This window comes from Sus scrofa, chromosome X (assembly GCF_054392235.1).
Source record: "Sus scrofa isolate SSC_HxYL_T2T_F1_AM1 chromosome X, Sscrofa_HxYL_maternal_Yorkshire_Landrace_v2.0, whole genome shotgun sequence".
In the NCBI taxonomy this organism is placed as follows: domain Eukaryota; kingdom Metazoa; phylum Chordata; class Mammalia; order Artiodactyla; family Suidae; genus Sus; species Sus scrofa.
The window spans coordinates 92211135-92230793 of record NC_139401.1 but is presented as its reverse complement, the minus strand read 5'-3'; the positions used below and the strand labels follow the sequence as shown (position 1 = coordinate 92230793).

Here is a 19659-nt window from a genome sequence, read left to right as displayed (position 1 = left end):
AGCCCAACGCAGTGCGGCCAGCGCCTCTCCAGGAAGATGGAATCAAGAAGCTCTCGCAAGTAAACTTTGGCGGCGACGGAACCGTCGACCGCGGCAGCTGCTGAGGCGGACCCCAGCGACATGCGACTGAGCTAGGAGGGCTTCCTCCCGCGGCGGCGGCGGCGGCGGCGGCGGCGGCGGCGGCGGCGGCGGCGGCGGCGGCGGCGGCCCTCGGAGCGACACCCCAGCCCAGACAGAGGGAGGAGGAGAAGCCCCCGGTACCCACGGCGGCGGCCCCGCCTCTCCTGGCCGGTACTGTTGTCGCTTCCTCTCCCCTCCTCCCCACTCCCCCCCCCCCCAGGCCATTGGAAAGGCTGGGACTTTTATTTTCTTAGACAAATTGCCATCGCCCGGTTTTCACAAACTTGACGTGGAGACTCGGGAGGCGCTGATAACTTTGATTTCCGAGACGCAAACGCCCGCAGTCCAACTGCTCTGTGGGGGTGATTCCGTGCCCACCTCGGATCCGGGACAGACGCGCCCCTCAAGCTTTCCGAAGCCAACCACAGTGCAAGGGAGCGCCCTCTCCTCTCCGCAGCCTCTCTCCCCTCCCCCTTCCTCTGCCGGCTGGGGGACTGCCATCCTGCTCAGCCAGATAGTCGGGCGGCTGCGGCGCTTGACAGCAACTCAAACTCCCTCTTGCGTTTCCCTTTTCTCCCCGGTAGGCCTCGAAAAGGCCAGCGTGGCCCCCCCGGACCCCGGAGGGCGCGTTCCAGGCGGGTCCTCTCTCCGCAGTGAGCCAGGAGCACTGGGGGGAGGTCCTTGCGCATGCCAGGTGCACCGACAACGCTCTCGCCAGCCCCAACGCCGCTGCGCCGCGGCGGGCCGGGGAGTGCCTGAGAGGCTGTACCGCTACTGCATACCCCGATTTCGCTCCCAGTGCGGTCCAGACTTAGCAGCTCGTCGACTCGGCCGCTCAGACGTCGTCCCACCAGCAGCCCTGCGCCGCTGCGGCCAGTCGCGCCCGGCTAACTTTGAAGGGGGAAAACTGAGTAGCCGGGCTGGAGGGAGGGGGCTCGGGGCCGCGCGGTGCTCCCTCGGCCCCCCGGAGCCCCCGGGCCCCCCGCGAGCCCCCGCTGGGTCCGTCGCAACCTCAACATTGGAGCCGGCGCGGGTGTCCCCCCCGCGCCGCCGGGCCGCCCTGGGCGGGACTCCTCCCGCGGCCTCCGGGGCCCTTGGGCGTGCGCAACAGGCGGCCCGAGTCGGCGGGAAGCTGGAGCGCCGGCGGCGTCGACCTCGGAGGGGTGTGGAGAGGCGAGGCCAGGCAGAGCCCCGCGCAGCCATGGAGTCACTCCTGCTGCCGGTGCTCCTGCTGCTGGCTGTATTGTGGACTCAGGCGGCAGCCCTCATTAACCTCAAGTACTCGGTAGAAGAGGAGCAGCGCGCTGGGACGGTGATCGCCAACGTGGCCAAGGACGCGCGAGAGGCGGGCTTCGCACTGGACCCACGGCAGGCCTCTGCCTTCCGTGTGGTGTCCAACTCGGCTCCGCACCTGGTGGACATCAACCCCAGCTCGGGCCTGTTAGTCACCAAGCAGAAGATAGACCGTGACCTGCTGTGCCGCCAGAGCCCCAAGTGCATCATCTCACTCGAGGTCATGTCCAGCTCAATGGAGATCTGCGTGATTAAGGTGGAGATCAAGGACCTGAATGACAATGCGCCCAGCTTCCCGGCGGCACAGATTGAGCTGGAGATCTCGGAGGCGGCCAGCCCAGGCACACGCATTCCCCTGGACAGCGCCTATGACCCAGACTCGGGCAGCTTCGGTGTGCAGACGTACGAGCTCACGCCTAACGAGCTATTCGGCCTGGAGATCAAGACGCGCGGCGATGGCTCACGTTTTGCAGAACTCGTGGTGGAGAAGAGTCTGGACCGAGAGACGCAGTCACACTATAGCTTCCGCATCACTGCGCTCGATGGCGGCGACCCGCCTCACCTGGGCACTGTTGGCCTCAGCATCAAGGTGACCGATTCCAATGACAACAATCCGGTGTTTGGAGAGTCCACCTATTCCGTGAGCGTACCAGAGAACTCACCTCCCAACACGCCCGTCATCCGTCTCAACGCCAGCGACCCAGACGAAGGCACCAATGGCCAGGTAGTCTACTCCTTCTACGGCTACGTCAATGATCGCACTCGAGAGCTCTTCCAAATTGACCCGCACAGCGGCCTGGTCACGGTCACCGGTGCCCTAGACTATGAAGAGGGCCACGTGTACGAACTGGACGTGCAGGCTAAGGACTTGGGGCCCAACTCCATCCCAGCACACTGCAAGGTCACTGTCAGCGTTCTGGACACCAATGACAACCCCCCTGTCATCAACCTGCTGTCCGTTAACAGCGAGCTGGTGGAGGTGAGCGAGAGCGCCCCCCCGGGCTACGTGATTGCACTTGTGCGGGTGTCTGATCGGGACTCCGGCCTCAATGGGCGCGTACAGTGCCGTTTGCTTGGCAATGTGCCCTTTCGGCTTCAGGAGTACGAGAGCTTCTCCACTATCCTGGTGGACGGACGGCTGGACCGCGAGCAGCACGACCAGTACAACCTCACGATCCAGGCGCGCGACGGCGGCGTGCCCATGCTGCAAAGTGCCAAGTCCTTTACCGTTCGCATCACCGACGAGAACGACAACCACCCGCACTTCTCCAAGCCCTACTACCAGGTCATTGTGCAGGAGAACAACACGCCCGGTGCCTATCTGCTCTCTGTGTCGGCCCGAGACCCCGACCTGGGTCTCAATGGTAGTGTTTCCTACCAGATCGTGCCATCGCAGGTGCGCGACATGCCTGTCTTCACCTATGTCTCCATCAACCCCAACTCGGGCGATATCTATGCGCTGCGATCCTTCAACCACGAGCAGACCAAGGCATTTGAATTCAAAGTGCTGGCCAAGGACGGCGGTCTGCCCTCGCTGCAGAGCAATGCTACCGTACGGGTCATCATCCTCGACGTCAATGACAATACCCCAGTCATCACCGCCCCACCCCTGATAAATGGCACCGCGGAGGTCTACATCCCCCGCAACTCCGGCATAGGCTACCTGGTGACCGTTGTCAAAGCAGACGACTACGATGAGGGTGAGAACGGCCGGGTCACCTATGACATGACGGAGGGCGATCGCGGCTTCTTTGAAATAGACCAGGTCAATGGCGAGGTCAGAACCACTCGCACCTTCAGCGAGAGCTCTAAGGCTTCCTACGAACTTATTGTGGTGGCCCACGACCACGGCAAGACGTCTCTCTCCGCCTCTGCGCTTGTCTTAATCTACCTGTCCCCTGCTCTCGATGCCCAAGAGTCGATGGGCTCGGTGAACTTGTCCCTGATTTTCATTATAGCCCTGGGCTCCATTGCCGGCATCCTCTTTGTCACTATGATCTTCGTGGCGATCAAGTGCAAGAGAGACAACAAAGAGATCCGGACCTACAACTGCAGGTAGAGCCAACTTTTCTTTCTTTCTTTGACTTGGGTGAATAAGGTGTCTCTGTGAGAAAATCCCAGTGTTTTTGTTTCCTATTTAAACGCATGCACCTTACTTACAGTGCTTCTTTTGGGGGGTGGGTTGGGAGGAGAAAGTTTGTGGCAGCCCAAATTGATCAATTCTTTTGATCTGACGATTTGCTGGAAGACAGTCATTTACCGTTTGAATGGATTCTGTCACATAATGATGAGTAGAAAAGCAATTATCATTTTAAAGTTTGCACAGCTGTTTCCACGAAGCTACCGCAGAAAAAAATTTATGGGGGGGGGAGGGAGAGGGAGAGAGCCATAACTTTATTTGGGGGCTGCAGTGTTTTGGGGACAGATTTTGAAAGGAAATTGAGTGCTGGCTGTTTCCCTGTCCTGTTGTGAAAAGAAACTCTGAAGAGAGCTTGTGAGTGGGAGTCTAAGGTAGCAAACAGAGTTGGAGAAGAGAGAACAAGAGTGTGTGGGGAAGTAGGTGATTAGTGGTTGTGTGTGTGTGTGTTCTTGGCTTGTTTTGTATCCAGTCTCCAAGCATCTGGCTATGTGACGTGAAATTCTACCAGTTATCTATATGTTTTTGAATGTCTGGTTGCTGGGGTGAAGATCAGGCATCCCAATAAAGGACGTGACTTTTTGCATCTAGATGTTTCACTAAATGTAGCAATCTTCTGGAGTTGGTGGTGTTTTCCTCTAATGCGGGACTCTGCTGTGGCACTAAGAGCCGATCCCTACCAGTGGATGTCACTATGTTACAGTTTCCCTTGAAATGTGTGCAGGATGTGTGGGTTCCTGAGAGAGGTGAGGGAGGGAGGGAGAGAGAAGGGGGGCAACATAGAAGTGTGGAAACTGGAATGACATGTAGTAATTTTTTAAAAAAAGATTTCCCAATAAGCACTTGGAGGGTCTTGCTGAAGCAAGCCCTTAAAATTGGATAGAACAAATACGTCTAAGTATTTCTAGAATCCAATATCCAATTTAGGATGATACATGTAATTTTGTTTCCATCAGTGTCTCATCGAAACGGTTGAAAAAAAAAGTTGTTTCTTTAGTTTGCTGAAAATGAATGATGCTGCTATTTCTTCCCAAGGTGTGTGTGTGCTTTCAACACACCTACACATCCAGTGTGTCTTTTGTGCCATCTGTGCTCGCATGTTAATCAGTCAAAATATATTTCTGTAGGTCCGAGTTGTATTTGACACCAACTGAAATGCACACTTCTGTGAATCAGAGCCCCCTGAATATGTAACAGCCATGCAATTATTGTTTCCCTTTTACTATTCTCTGCGTTACACAAGTTAGTAGACAAATGCTAACCACACATGAATATCAATCAGGTGCCATAAAAGAGCAGCTGCAATGCCTCATAAATGCTTTAATCCTGTTACTAGTGAAATGGCCATGACTTTCTTTCCTTCAGCTCCGAGTCATTTCAGATGGGAGAAATGGAAATTAATATTGCTCTTACCTTTGAAACCGGTGACTGCCAGTGGCGATTTTTATAGGAGAGAAATGCAGGGGTCTATAAAATTTTATTTACATGGAGATAATGATAGAGGGGATTCTTTTTAAAGCCATTTCCTCAGCATAAAGTAAATGCGTAAAGACCCTTTGCTTGATGAAAAAGAAATCAGCTTGAAATAAAGATATTGAAAGCTTTGCCACCTCTTGGTGATATATGACTAGAAGTGAGAGGCACTTTCTGAGAGCTTGCCAGGGAGATCATTAAACAGGGAGAAGAGCGTTTGAATTGGGAAAAAAAAAAAAGCAAATCTCAGTGCTCTCCAACTTTACTCATATGTGTGTTTTGCAAAGAGCTCTGTTTCCTGTGCTGGTTTGGGATTAATGAAGTACACTTTAATTAAATAATTGGTCAATACAGAAAGGGCTGCGCAATGAAAGCCTCAGCTGAATCATTGGACGGGGCATTGCCAAACTTACCCATCATGGATAAACAAAATGATTAGAACTTCCCATTGATTCTAAATAGATTTGAAAAGAAAAATCAACCCCAGTCCTGGGCTCTCTGGAATTTTGCTCCCGAGCCAAGGTAGCATCAGCTTGCCACCACTGCAAGTCTTCAAGAGAGCACAGAGGGGAGGGGTGAGGGGAACGCACCTGCTCAGCACTAGGAAGATCCCAGGGATCCAGCAAGAATGTGCCTCCCGAGATAGGCAATCTCCCTGTCTGCTCAGACTTTTTAGAAACCTAAAGTTCTAGAGCTTGTCTTTCCCTGTATTAGGCAGAGGTTTGTTCTCAGCCTCTGCAGAGCCTCTTCCTGGAATGCATTCATTTATGAGACTTGCGAGATGATCTGCTCCCTTTTTGTATTCAGAAAATTAGCTTTGTGGAGTGAGAATACAGGCACAGGTTTTCCCCTTTAAAGATCAACCTGTATTATTTATTAACCCTATTGTTTTGCTGATTATTGCTCAGAAATTGAATTTCCAAACAATAAGCCGAATCATTATGTGCAAAGTAATAAATGACCTTGAGAATCTGGCTGCATTTAAATGTATTTCTTTTGACAAGTCTCTTAATGCTTGGTGTCTTTGGTACACATTGCTGGGTCTGTGTCAGTGTTAATTAAATTGAGCTCTTTATGTTCCAGTTGCAGCACAGCTGCTTGTAGGTACACCTGAATGGAGAAGGATGCTGAATGCACTAACCTTTAAATTCCTTTGCAGTAATTGTTTAACCATCACTTGTCCCCTCCGCTGTTTTATAAAAGGACAAAACAGCAAGTGTCTGCATTGCATCTCGGTTTCTCCCATTAGCGAGGAGCAAGACAAAAAGGCTGAGGAGAAAGTGAGCCTGAGGGGAAAGAGGTAAAAAGGCTTTTCCCCTCATTCAAATGGGTTTGGCTATCAGATTTCTTGAGAGGTGGGGGTGGGGTGGGGAGTTGAAGGGAGCAGGAATAGGGCAGGGGGAGGAGGGGTGGAGGCAAGGAACTGAGGATTTGGTAAAGGATGGGGTCTGATCTATTGCAGTTCAAAGCTGATCAGGTCCATCATCAAGGAACTTGAGTGAGGGTGTTCACCACTTGGCAATTGCCTGCAGGAAATGGAAAGGGGATTGTTTTTTATTTCTTTCTATCACTTCTATTAAATTAGGACTTGCTTCTTATTTCACCCAGGAATTCCTTTGGGTTCCACGAAAGCTCCAGATTTGAGCATTTCCATGCTTTCTCTCCCATAGGCTCAACTTTCCCCATTCCACACCCTTGTTAAATGGTCACTTACAGTGAAAAATTCCAAATCCAAAGTGTAGAAGCCTTTTTTTAAGGGGGGGAGTGGGAGGTTACTATGTGTAATATAAAAAACTTTATAGCCTTCAGCTTGTTTTCATATGTAAAAAGCACAGGGAGAAACTCGATGATGTAATGCACCAGAATAAGAAGCTGGAGCGGAGATGGGGTGCAACCCTCTGGGGTGCTTAATGTTTATTAATCGATGCATGGTTTGGGAGGGCGTTAGCGATACATGCTGCCTTTTCTGTCACGTAGAATCGCTGAGTACTCCTATGGGCACCAAAAGAAATCAAGCAAGAAGAAAAAAATCAGTAAGAATGACATCCGCCTGGTACCCCGGGAGGTGGAGGAGACAGACAAGATGAACGTTGTCAGTTGCTCCTCCCTGACCTCATCCCTCAACTATTTCGACTACCACCAGCAGACCCTTCCTCTGGGCTGCCGCCGCTCTGAGAGCACTTTCCTGAATGTGGAGAACCAGAATACCCGCAATGCCAGCGCCAACCACATCTATCATCACTCTTTCAACAGCCAGGGCCCCCAGCAGCCAGACCTGATCATCAACGGCGTGCCTCTGCCCGAGGTGAGTGCAGCTAAATGGCTCTGTGGGGTCCTTCCAGACCTCTTTCCCAGGCTGCTTACTGAACCCCATCATCCTCTATGGTGGTACATTGCCTGACAGGGGTGGGGAGAACCTCTCTGACCAAACCCATTTGCACAGTCAGGGTTTTGCTACCAGCGCATCTTGGGACAAAGGGTAACTCAACATATTGGGCCTTTGTAGGCGTGGATGTTGGGAGTGGGAGCCTAAGGTCCAAGCTTTTGAAATACCCGTATGGTATTCTGGCATAGTATGAATTTGCTCCACCTGTTGTAAATACACATGCTTGCCAGCCTGTGGTACTCCTATTCCAGTTGAAGTGTCTTAGTGAGAATCAACAAGTAGTCTTAAATATGGATGAACCCTAGGATGCTTGGGGGCCAGTTTCCTAGTGTGAGAGTGATTCAGCTTCCTGAAGCACCCCCTTTTGCTTTTTATTTGGTCATATACATCCTTTGCTGAGAATATGGATGGGCTAGTTAAAGGAAGGCAAACAAAAACATAAAAAAAACTTGACCGTTTTTCAGTAGTTCTTATGGTGACATTTGACAAATGAGGAGGTTGAAACTGTCACTAATATGGAAATTTCGGGAATTAACCATGCATTTGAGTTAGCTGTTTCTCTTTATTGGGAATGAATGTTTTCAAATGGAAGCATTTTTTTTTTTTTTAAATAAAGACACTATGTGGTCTGGTGTTTGCTGGGTATTGAAATATTTCAGGGTGGTAGGGTAATAAGGTGGATGATGGCGGGTTGGTGGCTGGGTAAAAGGCTATAAATAACAGTTCTTGAGTTAATTTCATTTTTCTTTGACTTGCTTAAGTCCCTCTTTGGTTGGAAATTTGATGCACTGGGAGGCATATGCCCTCTTCCGGGCCACTAATGAAAGGAGTACTGTATACTCGGAGAGCACTTGACAACCGTTGTCTCCTTTGATCCTTACAGGCAGGTATTTTTATAGATTGCCCTTCAGTAGATGATGAAATGGAGGTCCAGACACACTAAGGGACTTGTTCAGACTCACACAGCAGAGAGGACTAGATTACAGGGCTCTATAATTCTGGCGAGTGCTGTTTCAGGGACACTTTCCAGCCTGAGAAGTAATTCAGCCTGCCATACCTGGGCTGGGATGCAGATAAAATAGCCTCATAGTCTTTGTATCAATTTCATAGGGCAAAGGGTTTTAGGACCACTTTCATTGACTGCTCCTCCTAGTTCCGGAAAAATATTTCTCATTGGAATTAGTGGAAGAAAAAAGCAGTGATTTGAATGAAAAGCTGATGATCTTCTTCCAGCAACAGAAACAACAATAGTGTCACTCTATAAATCTGTAAAGAAGGATTTATGGAAAACCCAGTATTAAGTTGGGTTGGCTCAGTTATAATTATGAATATCAGTGAATACTACTAGGAACTAGATCCTAGACTTTTTGCAGGACTACTTGTGGACTACCAAGAGTTTAGCAATGGAGAGGAGAGGTAGTGCTATGTAGTGGAATCAGATAGACTGAGATTTTGCATCTGGGGGACACGTCTTGCTATAGAATCCCTCTGAATTTCTGTTTCTTCATATACAATGGGCACATCTATCATGCAAGATTGGTCCAAGGAACAATATGACATGTAATGTAAGGGGTGTGACACATAGGTGGCCCCTGAATGATAGATCTCCTCATTAGACAATAATTGGAGAATGCTGTTGTCATAGCCTGCACACCTGAGTGTGACTCCCTAGGCACTTACAACCGAAGAGGAATTTAGGCTGGTTCTGTATAGATAATACCTACAAAGTGGTGTGGTTAGAGCACTCATACTGGACTCTTAAACAACGAAAGTGAAAAATGCCAAAGTGTGGGTTCAGGTGCTGCCTGCTGTTGCTTGAGGTGGACAGAAGCACTGAATCTTGAGGGCTTAGTGATTTTTATGCAGTCGATTCAAGGCACTAGAAAAAAGTAAGCCCTAGTGTCTAAGGGATGCTTGGAGAGGGCAGGAGATACATGACTGTGTTGGCATGGTTCACCTAAGATCTTGGTGTTCTTTCTAAGATTCTCCCATGGGCAGAATGAAACAAAGTATTGCTTCAGTTATTTAGAAAAGCCAATGGAAGTCTGAATTCTGATCCTATTTCTGACTCACAAAGCCAGATGCTCTCTCTATTTAACAAAATCACACAGATCTCATGTCTAGGTAGGGCTAGTCTGGGTCAAGACAGCACAGCATATTTTAGGAACAGTGTGTATGTCTAATATGCAGTCCTGGAGAGTTCAATTGATAAACCCATTCAAAAAGGGAAGAGACCCACTCATGGCAGAGAACAAGTCAAGTCATTTACCCTACATCTGTCACAAAGTCCTGCATGGGGAACATGATACTTTTTCCTTCTTTTCCCATACCAGAATCCCCTGAATGTGGACTAGGCACGATGCTTACAGTGAAATGTCTAAAAGCACAAGGATGATTGATTCATACATTCAACTAATACTGTTGAGTATCTATTCTTTGCAAGGCTCTTCTTTAGGCTCTGGTGTTAGAGAAATGAAAAAGGTGTTCTCTAATCTCAAGGAATGCACATTCTAAAGAAGCAGATTAGGAAATAGGTGATTTGCAGTGTGGAATGATAAATGCTACTATCAGGAACAATGGGATATTCTCCATTACTAGTACAGTAATATCCTAATATATTTCTTACCTTTTCTTTATACTTTTCTGATTAGGTAATTAATCCATCCAAGAAACCAACATTTATTAAGTAATTATAGCACGAAATGATAAGTGCTACAATGTGATAAATCTTAGATTCTGTGGAAATTTCTGTATTAAATCTTGTTAAGGCATGTATATTTTTCTCTATATTCTTTCATTAAACCATTCTTTTATTTGTTCACTAACTCAGCCTAGGAGCATCTATGGCATACTTAGAAGATGCCAGGCACTGTACAACTTGCTGAGGATACAGAAATAAAACACTTGATCCTTGACCCCAGGGAGCTATAGGGAGAGAGTCAAGTAAACAGGTCATTTCAATTCAGGGGAATATCTCTTTCCTGAGCACATGTTATATTCTTACTTGCCAGACTGGGACCAAAGGTCATGACACATTATGTTCCTCTGCTAGGCTACCTTGTGACAAACTCTCTCCTTTCATTAGCTGCGGAGTCAGTTGCAGGGTTTACTGGGCCATAGGATTACAGAGGAGTCAGAACTGCTTACCTCACAGAACTCCATCAAACTTTGAAGTTTATCACCATGCGTTAGATCAGATCAGCAAGCATTGTTTGAGTGTCTACCATGTGCTCAGCTGTGTGGCAGGTACCATGGGGATCCCAGATGAATATAAGATGTAGCATCTGCCTTCAGAGATCATAGTCTAGTTGGGATGCTAAGATCAGCCACATGATTTCCCTGTAAGCAACACAAAAAAGTTTCTAATCATGAGTCACTTTGCAGCCTCCTGCACTCCTACACCTCCTTCTTGGCAGCCCTGCCATCATTTATACATAGATTTACTGTTGAGCTCTCAAGGTTTGGTGCTGATGTGAGAGTAACTTTTGCATCAGTGTGCAGACCTAGACACATCTGAACATTCTTGGCTTTCGGAACTGAAGGGAACGTGACTTTAAATGCAGGTAGGAAGGTCAAGGTAAAGGGAAGGGAGCATTGGTCTAGAGAACTGGAACTCAGCCTTTAGAATTACAGAGACCATCTTGCCTGGAATTCTTGATAATCATTTACCTGCCCTCTGATGTTGGTCAGGAAATCAGCTGTGTGGATTTTGTGGTTTTGTATACAAATTTGAGGCAGGAACATGGAGGATGCTTTTGCTGTTTACACAAGACTTGTAGAATTAGTGATGTTGGGTATCTCAAGTATTTTAAATTGAAGGGTGAGATTTGCTTTCCTTGGCATCTTGGTTTATTTAGTCCATAAACTTAGAGTATATGTAAATTAATACATATGAGTGTGTGTGTGTGTGTGCACACGCATGTGGGTGTTAGGGGTGGGAAGAGAGTGAAGAGAGAGGAAAGGAGGTTGAAAAAAATAGAGAATGGAAAAGAGAGAGATAGTAGTTTTGTCAGTTTGCTAAGATTTTTCTAAAATTATTCCAGTTTTTTTTTTTTTTGAGGCTCCTCAGTATGGCTAATATTTTTTCTTCCAATCTTATGGAATGGAGGCATGCCTACTGGGTGCATCGGTATTAGTCCTTTGTACATCGGCATTCCTGCATTACCCTTTTTTTTTTTTTTTTTTTTTTTTTTTTTTTTTTTTTTTTTTTTTTTTTTTTGTCTTTTGTCTTTTTTTTTTTGTTGTTGTTGTTGCTATTTCTTGGGCCGCTCCTGCGGCATATGGAGGTTCCCAGGCGAGGGGTTGAATCGGAGCTGTAGCCACCGGCCTATGCCAGAGCCACAGCAACGCGGGATCCGAGCCGCGTCTGCAACCTACACCACAGCTCACGGCAACGCCGGATCGTTAACCCACTGAGCATAGGGCAGGGATCGAACCCGCAACCTCATGGTTCCTAGTCGGATTCGTTAACCACTGCGCCACGACGGGAACTCCTACCCTTTTTGACACCCAGGCTGTGGTCACTGTTGGAGAAGGAAAATACAATTCGTTTCTTCTGCTGGTAATGGAGACTTGGGTGGGACCTCTTCTTGCCTTCAGGGGGGATAAAATGGCCAAACACCCAGTCTCTGTTGAGGCATTTACAAAGTTTAGTTTTTTAATATTGAATGTTTCAGAGCTGACAGCTCTAAGGGAGTGACAAGGGGCAAGAGCTCCCAGATTTCTAGTCATAGGTGAATAGGGATTGCGATTTTGGTTTCAAACTCCATCTTGAGTTCTCACTCTTTTATTTTTCCTCCATTCACTAGCAAACTGGCATCTTTGATGTGAGACATCCTGAGGGTATGTGTATGCTCTTCTCTGGTCACTCACACAGCAGTTTCATAAGTAGCAGTGTAGGAGCAGTGGAAGGCTTTGCAGGACAAGGATGTATGTGGCAGACCAAACTTGAATGCTTCCAATTATCTTACCAAAACTCTTAATGCACGTTATCTGAGTGCAAATAATGAAACTAAAACATCAGTTAGGCTTTGAAGAAAATAAGAAAGAAATAGCTCAGCATGCTTTGGTCCCTCAAAAGAGTTTTAAAGTTAGGGATTTGCAATGATTTGAGTGAAAACTCTGAGCTAAGGAGCTAGAAGAGCAGCCAGAAACCTATTAGATGTCAGATTCAGAAGTCATTAGACAATTAATAGGTACAATGAGGCTGGTTTGGATGGCAAGTTAATGACACAGATCACCACCTCCAATTAAAACAAACCAACAAACCCTTCAGTGTGCATTTTTCCTTTTACTTCCCTTGTTACAACAGGGTCTTGGAACCATGTAAGTCTTATCCCTAAGGGTCAAAAGTATCCCTCAGGCTGCAGAAGGAAACAATGGAAAACAACACAGCCCACATCTTTTCAAGGCTTACTCAAGCTTTCTTTAAAAACAAAATCAAAGGCTCCACTTTTACTGAGAGACACTCGAGGACCACCCTACATTACATTTTCCTGCCCAGTTTCACATCTAGCCTAGGTAGCGCGTTTCCCAGTGGGGATCCGCTTGCAAGATGTGTTCCAGAATAAACTGTTCCTCTGTCGTCTCCATGCAACTGCTGCAGAACTGAGTTAGTTTACATTAGTATTTGCTAATTTATTATTATAATTCCTTATTGGCAATTAACTGGTTACCTTAGAGATCACCTCTCTCCCCATACACCTTCACTAAAGTTGAGCTCAGCCAGAGTGCTTGCTAATGATCCTGAGATTTCTCTCCCTAGGGTATGGGAGGCAGGACATTTTCCATAGAGGGCTTAGAGGCTTTGGAATTCCTCTTATCAGAGGACCACCAGTTCAGGGGCCTAGTAGCCCTACCTGGTTTTGCTCTGAGTGTCAGGCAGATTTATAAGGCAGGAGGAGCTGCAGACCTCTCCCTCCCTAACCTTGCCCTCGTCTTTGCTGTGGCTTTGGTATACTGTACACAGAGGCCAAGCTGTGGGGTTGGGGGGATTGCTTGTTAAGGGTTGGAAGACCAAAAAAGGATGAAGTTACCTCCTGGCAAAGCTGGAGTCTTTCAGTTATGGTGCTGCAGTGGATCTGAGTCCACTTGGAGCTTGAGATGTTGACCCCTCTGCATGTGTATCTCAGCTTCCAGGGCTTAGGGGAGGCCAAGCTTGGCTAGACTGAATGTCTCAGATATGGATAAATGAAGCCATTTGTGCAAGAGGCCTGTGTTATGAGAGGCGGGAGGCTGGCTCTGGATCGGCCATTTTCCCCACTGAGAAGAGGCTTGATTTCTTGATGTGTGACTGGCTGGCCTTTAATGTGAGCCTCATTTACTTCGAACAATTGAGAGGTTTGAAGTGAAAGTCCCAGAGGATCAGTTGTTTGTAGAGGGAAATGCTCTTCAAGTTACATTTCCTCTTTGGCTGTTGTGTAGTTATGAGTGGTTTTTGTGTGGCCTGCATGGTGAGGTTCACCCTGCTTCCAGTGGGTGTACCCAGGCTGCTAGTGCCTCCTTGTGCCCCTGCCCCCCCCCCCCCCAGTGAACCAGGAGGAAAGTACTACAGCCTGGAGCTGGAGAACAGCCCTGCCAGCTCCAGGAACTTGGCCTCCCATAAGGAAATCACATTTGCTATCATTTACGGTTTTGCTTAAAAATATTGGCTGGGACTACACAGCTCCACAGCACTCCTGGAAAAGGTGTCAGAAGGGACCAGTATCTCTACTCTATAATCATGAAAATGGAGTTGCAGAGAAGACAAAGACTTGCCCAGGCATACATCATTTGGGGCCAAAATGGACTCATTTTGCTTGATAGCAGTTCTGCTGCAGCTTCAAAGTACTTTCTGTCAAGTAACAGAAAACCTGATTGGAATCCACAGGAGGACCTGTGACTATACCTTTGGCCTGTGATTGTGTTCCTGAAAAGTTGTGCAGCAAGGAAGTGTTTGTTTTATAAATTAGACCCCATGTTAACCACAGTGGTGGTGTTCCATATAGAAACCATGTGGTGGAGTCTTTCATAAAGGAAAGAACCCCTGTGTCATGTGAATAATCAGCTCCTTACTGATTTCCTTTGTAAGTCTGGATTTTTTACCTATCTTGTTTCCTTAAAGTGTAATTCTTCACCTTGGCAAGAATTAGAAAACCTTTGAAAGGTGGGCTAATTCATTATTCCCGTGGATTCTTACTGTTTAGCCTTCCTGGTTGAATCTCACTTCATTAAAAATGTAATTATGTAATATTTAAAATACATGGAGTCTAGAGAAGACAGATAATATCACCCAGATTTAACAAATGTTAACATTTCATATTTGCTCCAGATTTAAAAAAAATTAAATAAAAAGTTAACAGCTGTTGTCTTCCCATCCCATTCCTTTCTCTCCAGCCATTCTTTGTAAGTCTGTAGCTGGAAGAGCAGAAATCCCTCAGGAATATTTTTGGTGCTTTTTGTCTTAGCCTCTTGAGCACGCTTCAAAAAAGATGGTTCTTATTTTGCTGCCTCAGGTCCTGAAAACTCCCCAAGTCAATAAGGGTTTCCTCGATTGAGCAGAAGCCTGGGAATTATTTTGGAGAATGAAAGGGCTCTCTTAGACTTCCCTTAAATTCAGCCTTTGGGGAGGGAGAAACTTATTTTGGGGAAAGAAAAATTTGAGATTAAGCATTAGATTGACAGACAGACAGGTGTTAAGGGCAACTATTTTGCATTTTGAGCAGACCATTGGGGATTGAAGCAGGCAACAAACTTGATGGGAAGCCTGCATTCTCCTTGAGCTCAGTGTTCATGGACTAGCGCTGGGGCTTCTTCATGTCAGATGCTTAAGCACTGCCTTGATGTGCATAGTCTTCGGATGCTCCATTAAGTCTCTGAGTGCCAGTGTGGCCAGTTTTCAGCTTCTCCCACCAGGGCCCATCTGGTTGCTGTTCTGCGACAAGCTGCTCTCCCTGATTGCCACCAGCACTGGTCTTGGCAGTCTCTGCTTTCTGGATTATTTTTGCTCCTAAATCTGATTTCCAGAGCATGAAGGGCACCTCGTCTCAGATTTTATAGTTTGCTCTTCTTAACAACATGGACCCCTTATGCAAGCTGGTGGGGAGATAAATTCAGTCCAAAGGCTCTACCCTTTAGGGCAGTGTGTGTGTGTTGGGGGTGGGGTGGGGAGGTTATTATTTGCTTCTTTCACCCACTTATTCTGGTCTGAGGTGATGGAGCCTTTGTGAACTGGCCTGATTGTACACATGTCTATGAGCTTAGGCTCTCAGAACCCCTTCCTCAGCCTTGACCCTCTTCTGGTTGCCTCCCTGAGGAAATGCTTATAAGCATAGTCACAGCAGAGTATGATTCCCACCAACAGGGAACCCCAGAGACAGATCTCCTGGGGACTTTTTTTTTTTTTTTAAATGGCTGCTCCTCTATGGAAGTTCCCAGGCTAGGGGTCGAATCAGAGCCATAGCTGCTGGCCTATGCCACAGCCACAACAACTTGGGATCCAAGCCATGTCTGTGACCTACACTACAGCTCATGGCAACTCCAGATCCTTAACCCACTGAGCAAGGCCAGGGATTGAACCCTCATTCTCATGGATACTAGTCGGGTTTGTTACCTCTGAGCCACAATGGGAACTCCATGGAAATTATTTTTAATCATCGCCATGCATACATCCTAGCTTAAGAAAACCTTAGAGGGAGTTTCAACTCCTTTGAAATTATTTTCCGAGGCTCAGTTTCTCTTTTTGCCCTTTTTATGGGGAGGGCAGGGCATAATTCTGCTAAAAGTCTTCCTCTTTAATTCACTTGGCTCAAGTAAATCTGGTTAGGGCTGCCTATGTGTACGGGTGCTTTGCTAGAAAACCATATCTTTTCTAAGTGAGATGTATGAGTAGGGAGACTAGATCAGACTGCATTGATAGGGATTGACTTAACCTTTAAACACCTTCTTTTTTTTAAAAAAAAATAACTAAAGATGCCTGTAATCCAGCATTCGTTTTGAAACTTGACATGCTTGAGGGATGCAGGGCTCTGGAAATGCAGGGATAGGTAGAGGCATCTGGCTATAGGTAATGTTGAATGGCTTGTTGGAAGACTGATTTCCTTTTCTGAGCTGCCAGGCACAGAGGCCATGGTAAGGACACAGGCACGCTACACTGAGAAGACTGGCATTGACTCTGATCTTGCTGTCCTGGTCATTTCTTTAATTAGTACATTTCCATTTTCTCAAGTATAGACTTTTGAGTGATGAAGTATGCTAATGGCCGCATTTGTTCCTTAGAGCTTAGGGGAGAGAACATGATAGCATTAGTATTAAATAATGGGTTTTTCATAGTGAGATTTTGCCTGATTTTTTAATTGCAAAACAATTTATGATAGCTGTGGCTCTTTAGAAACAAATATCAAATGCTCCATATGAAACACCTATTTTCTGTGTGGCTTGTGAGCTTGCTAATGGGATGTGTGTCCTTACACTTCTAGGTCACTCCTTCTAATTTTGCCTCCACTGGTCATTCTTTAGAAATGGAAAAAGGCGTGTGCTTTGTTGCAATAAGAAATACAATAAGGAAATGCCTGAAATGGAAACAAAGTTAAATTGCTTTTGCACAAACTCTACATTGTGTAGTGGTCTGGTAGAGCAATGTCTTATGAAGTTGGTAAAGCCATACAGACCTTGGCACTGGGCATTTCTGGAATGGCATAAAGGGGCTTGGTCTTTGCACAGCTGATCATCTGGTACCCTCAAGAAATGATCATGGAAGGTGGAGAAAAAAATCTGGAACTGCTAAGGTTTGTGGTTTGTGCATGTGTCATATTTGGAGACATAGGGTCAAAAACTGTGTGTGACACTTGCAATGCCTTGCTTTCCTCACCCTATGAGCCTAGAAAACACTGGGACAGTTATTTCTAATGTGTATGTCACCACTAGTCACTCTGTGATAATCTGGAGATCTGTAATTCTGGGATGGGGAGGAGGTCATTAGCAAAACAGATGAAACAATTAAAAACCCCACAAAAGAAGAGCCTTAGTTTATTGAAATCTATTACTACTGAGGAAAGCAGACTCCAAGACATTGAGAATTCTGAAAAATCCAAAAAGATGCCAAACAGCACTTGTCCTGGAATAATTATATGAGGAGACTGGGTCAGGGGATCTCCAGGTTATCTTGAAGCTCTGAGTGTAATTCTTTGAATTTTGCAATATTGGTTTGAAGTTAGCATTCATATAACTGACTGCATTAAGGTTTGAGTCCCTGTGATGACAGTGGCGGCTCTGTAGGTAGTATTGGGGCTAAGGGAATTACCTATGACAGGTGACACAATAGGTACAGCTTTGACATAAAGGCAAGATATTCTGTGTCTAATATGAGTTGTATGTACATCAAAACTCAATAACCTTTCTATTCAAATGGGTCTTCTTGCCCATTGTGAGTTCTGTCATAATGGCAGCAATGAGTACACTAACCTTGCTTCAGTTGGTCTGTACTTGTTCTAGGGCTGAGTAGGAGACACACTTCTCTTGCTTGACAAGCTAGACCTTTCAGAAGAACACAAATTCACTTAAGTATAAATTATGTTGATTATCACACTACCTAAAAATTCACAGAGCTGTAAGTCACCAAGATCTCCTTTTTAAGTTAGGTATTCTTGAGAACTGTTTTGTATATCATGATAAATTATCTAACCTTTCATACTGTTGAAGGCCAACATTATGGAAATAAGCAGCTTTTTATTCCATTCTAAGGTCAGTCTAACCAAATTATGCAACTTCTAATGCAATTGCTTGAAGCTTCCATTTTGAAAGTTTTCTCATTTTAATACCTTGCAACCAAGATAAATATTTTTTCACTGCTATTCATGCTTAACAATATATTTCCATGGTTGTCATTCTTTTTCTGGCATTTGTTGGCACGAAAGGCAGTTCTCCATGGCTTTCTTGGCTCATTTTGCTGTTTGCTATAGATAATCAGCCAAAGGCCGGAATTCAATAAAAACATGAATTTTCGTTGTTGTTGTTATTTTTAATTTCAGGCCATAGGAAGCTAACTGAGCCCTACAGAATCAATATATATGGGGCACTTGGGGTTTTGCTTGAGAGCCAAAAATGAGGTAGATTTTCTTTTAAAGCAGATTTGATTCCAGAATTATGAAACTCAATGCATGTCGGAGGCTGTCGGATTGCATTCAGCAGGATTTGGGGCACTATCCGTAACAAAGCAATCTATTTCTTTCAGGGAGTAAACTGCTATTTCAGGGGAAGGAGAGGTTAGTAAAGGAGCTTTTGGGAAGCTCTGTTTTACTTTTAAGTCCCCTAAAGAATACTCTTCAGGGGTTCTGGAAGGCAGGGCCAATTCTGTGCATTTCCTTCTGTACAGTGTCAGGTGTTATTATGTTTGTTACTGATGAGTTTATGCAGTTTCTATGGTGGTTATTGTGCCCTGATCTTAAAGGGTATTCATTTATTCTAGGTAAAGCTTGGCCCTCTATGTGGATTGCTTCCAGACTTTAGTGAATGGACTTACTGTTTAGTTAGACTCTTTAAAAAATATTTTGGCTTGAAAATTTTCATCCATTCATCTATCCACCAAATATTTGTAGATCATCCTTTAATGATCAGCCCTGTCCTCAGCCCTGAAGCTTATAGAGGAAATATAAGCAGTGCTTACCCTCATAGCTTATATCGTAATTGAGGAGACAAGATGAGAAGTTAAACACATTTTTTAAAAAAATCAATGGGGAAAGTAAGGATTATTTACTAAGTGGTGCCATGTAATTGATTAACAATAGGAAAAATGTTTTTATTTCCCACTGTATGACGAAATAAATACTACATGGATTAAAGAGTTAAAACTTCAAGATGAAAACTGAAATAGTAAAATTATTAGAAGAAAAAAAATAAACACCCATCTAATCCTGAAATTGAAAAGGACTTCAGAAGCTTAAAATCGGTAGAAATGAATTCAAAGAAAAATACCAGAAGCTCTGACCATGTAAAATTTAGAAATGTCTGTATGCCCCCAAATATCAAAAGCTAAATAAAAAAATAAAGCATAAGCCAGAAAAATATTTTCAATTTATATAGCAAAGAACTTATATTTATTATTTCTACACTATACTTACTGTGTACTGGTCACTAACTATTCAAAGTGCTGGGGATACAAGAGTGAACAAAGCAAGGTGCCTATTCCCACTGAGTTTATATATATATATATATTTTATTTTATTTTTTTTTGTCTTTTTGCCTTTTCCAGGGCCGCTTCCACGGCATATGGAGG

At 45.5% G+C, this 19659-nt stretch overlaps 1 protein-coding gene across 3 annotated transcripts in view; it reads left to right on the top strand.

Moving 5' to 3' along the window:
* The first annotated feature begins 821 nt into the window (after positions 1 to 821).
* The window catches only part of PCDH19 (protocadherin 19), a 120562-nt gene continuing 101724 nt past the window's right edge, over positions 822 to 19659 (top strand). For 2 of the 3 annotated variants that reach the window (XM_021079756.2, XM_021079758.2), the window contains exons 1-2: positions 822 to 3468; positions 7001 to 7328. In XM_021079756.2, the coding sequence (XP_020935415.1) occupies positions 1322 to 3468; positions 7001 to 7328 (2475 nt within the window). In that variant the 5' untranslated portion in view covers positions 822 to 1321. Of the gene's footprint in view, positions 3469 to 6182; positions 6355 to 7000; positions 7329 to 19659 lie in introns of those variants that run through there. The other variant, XM_085007398.1, reaches the window with a different exon arrangement.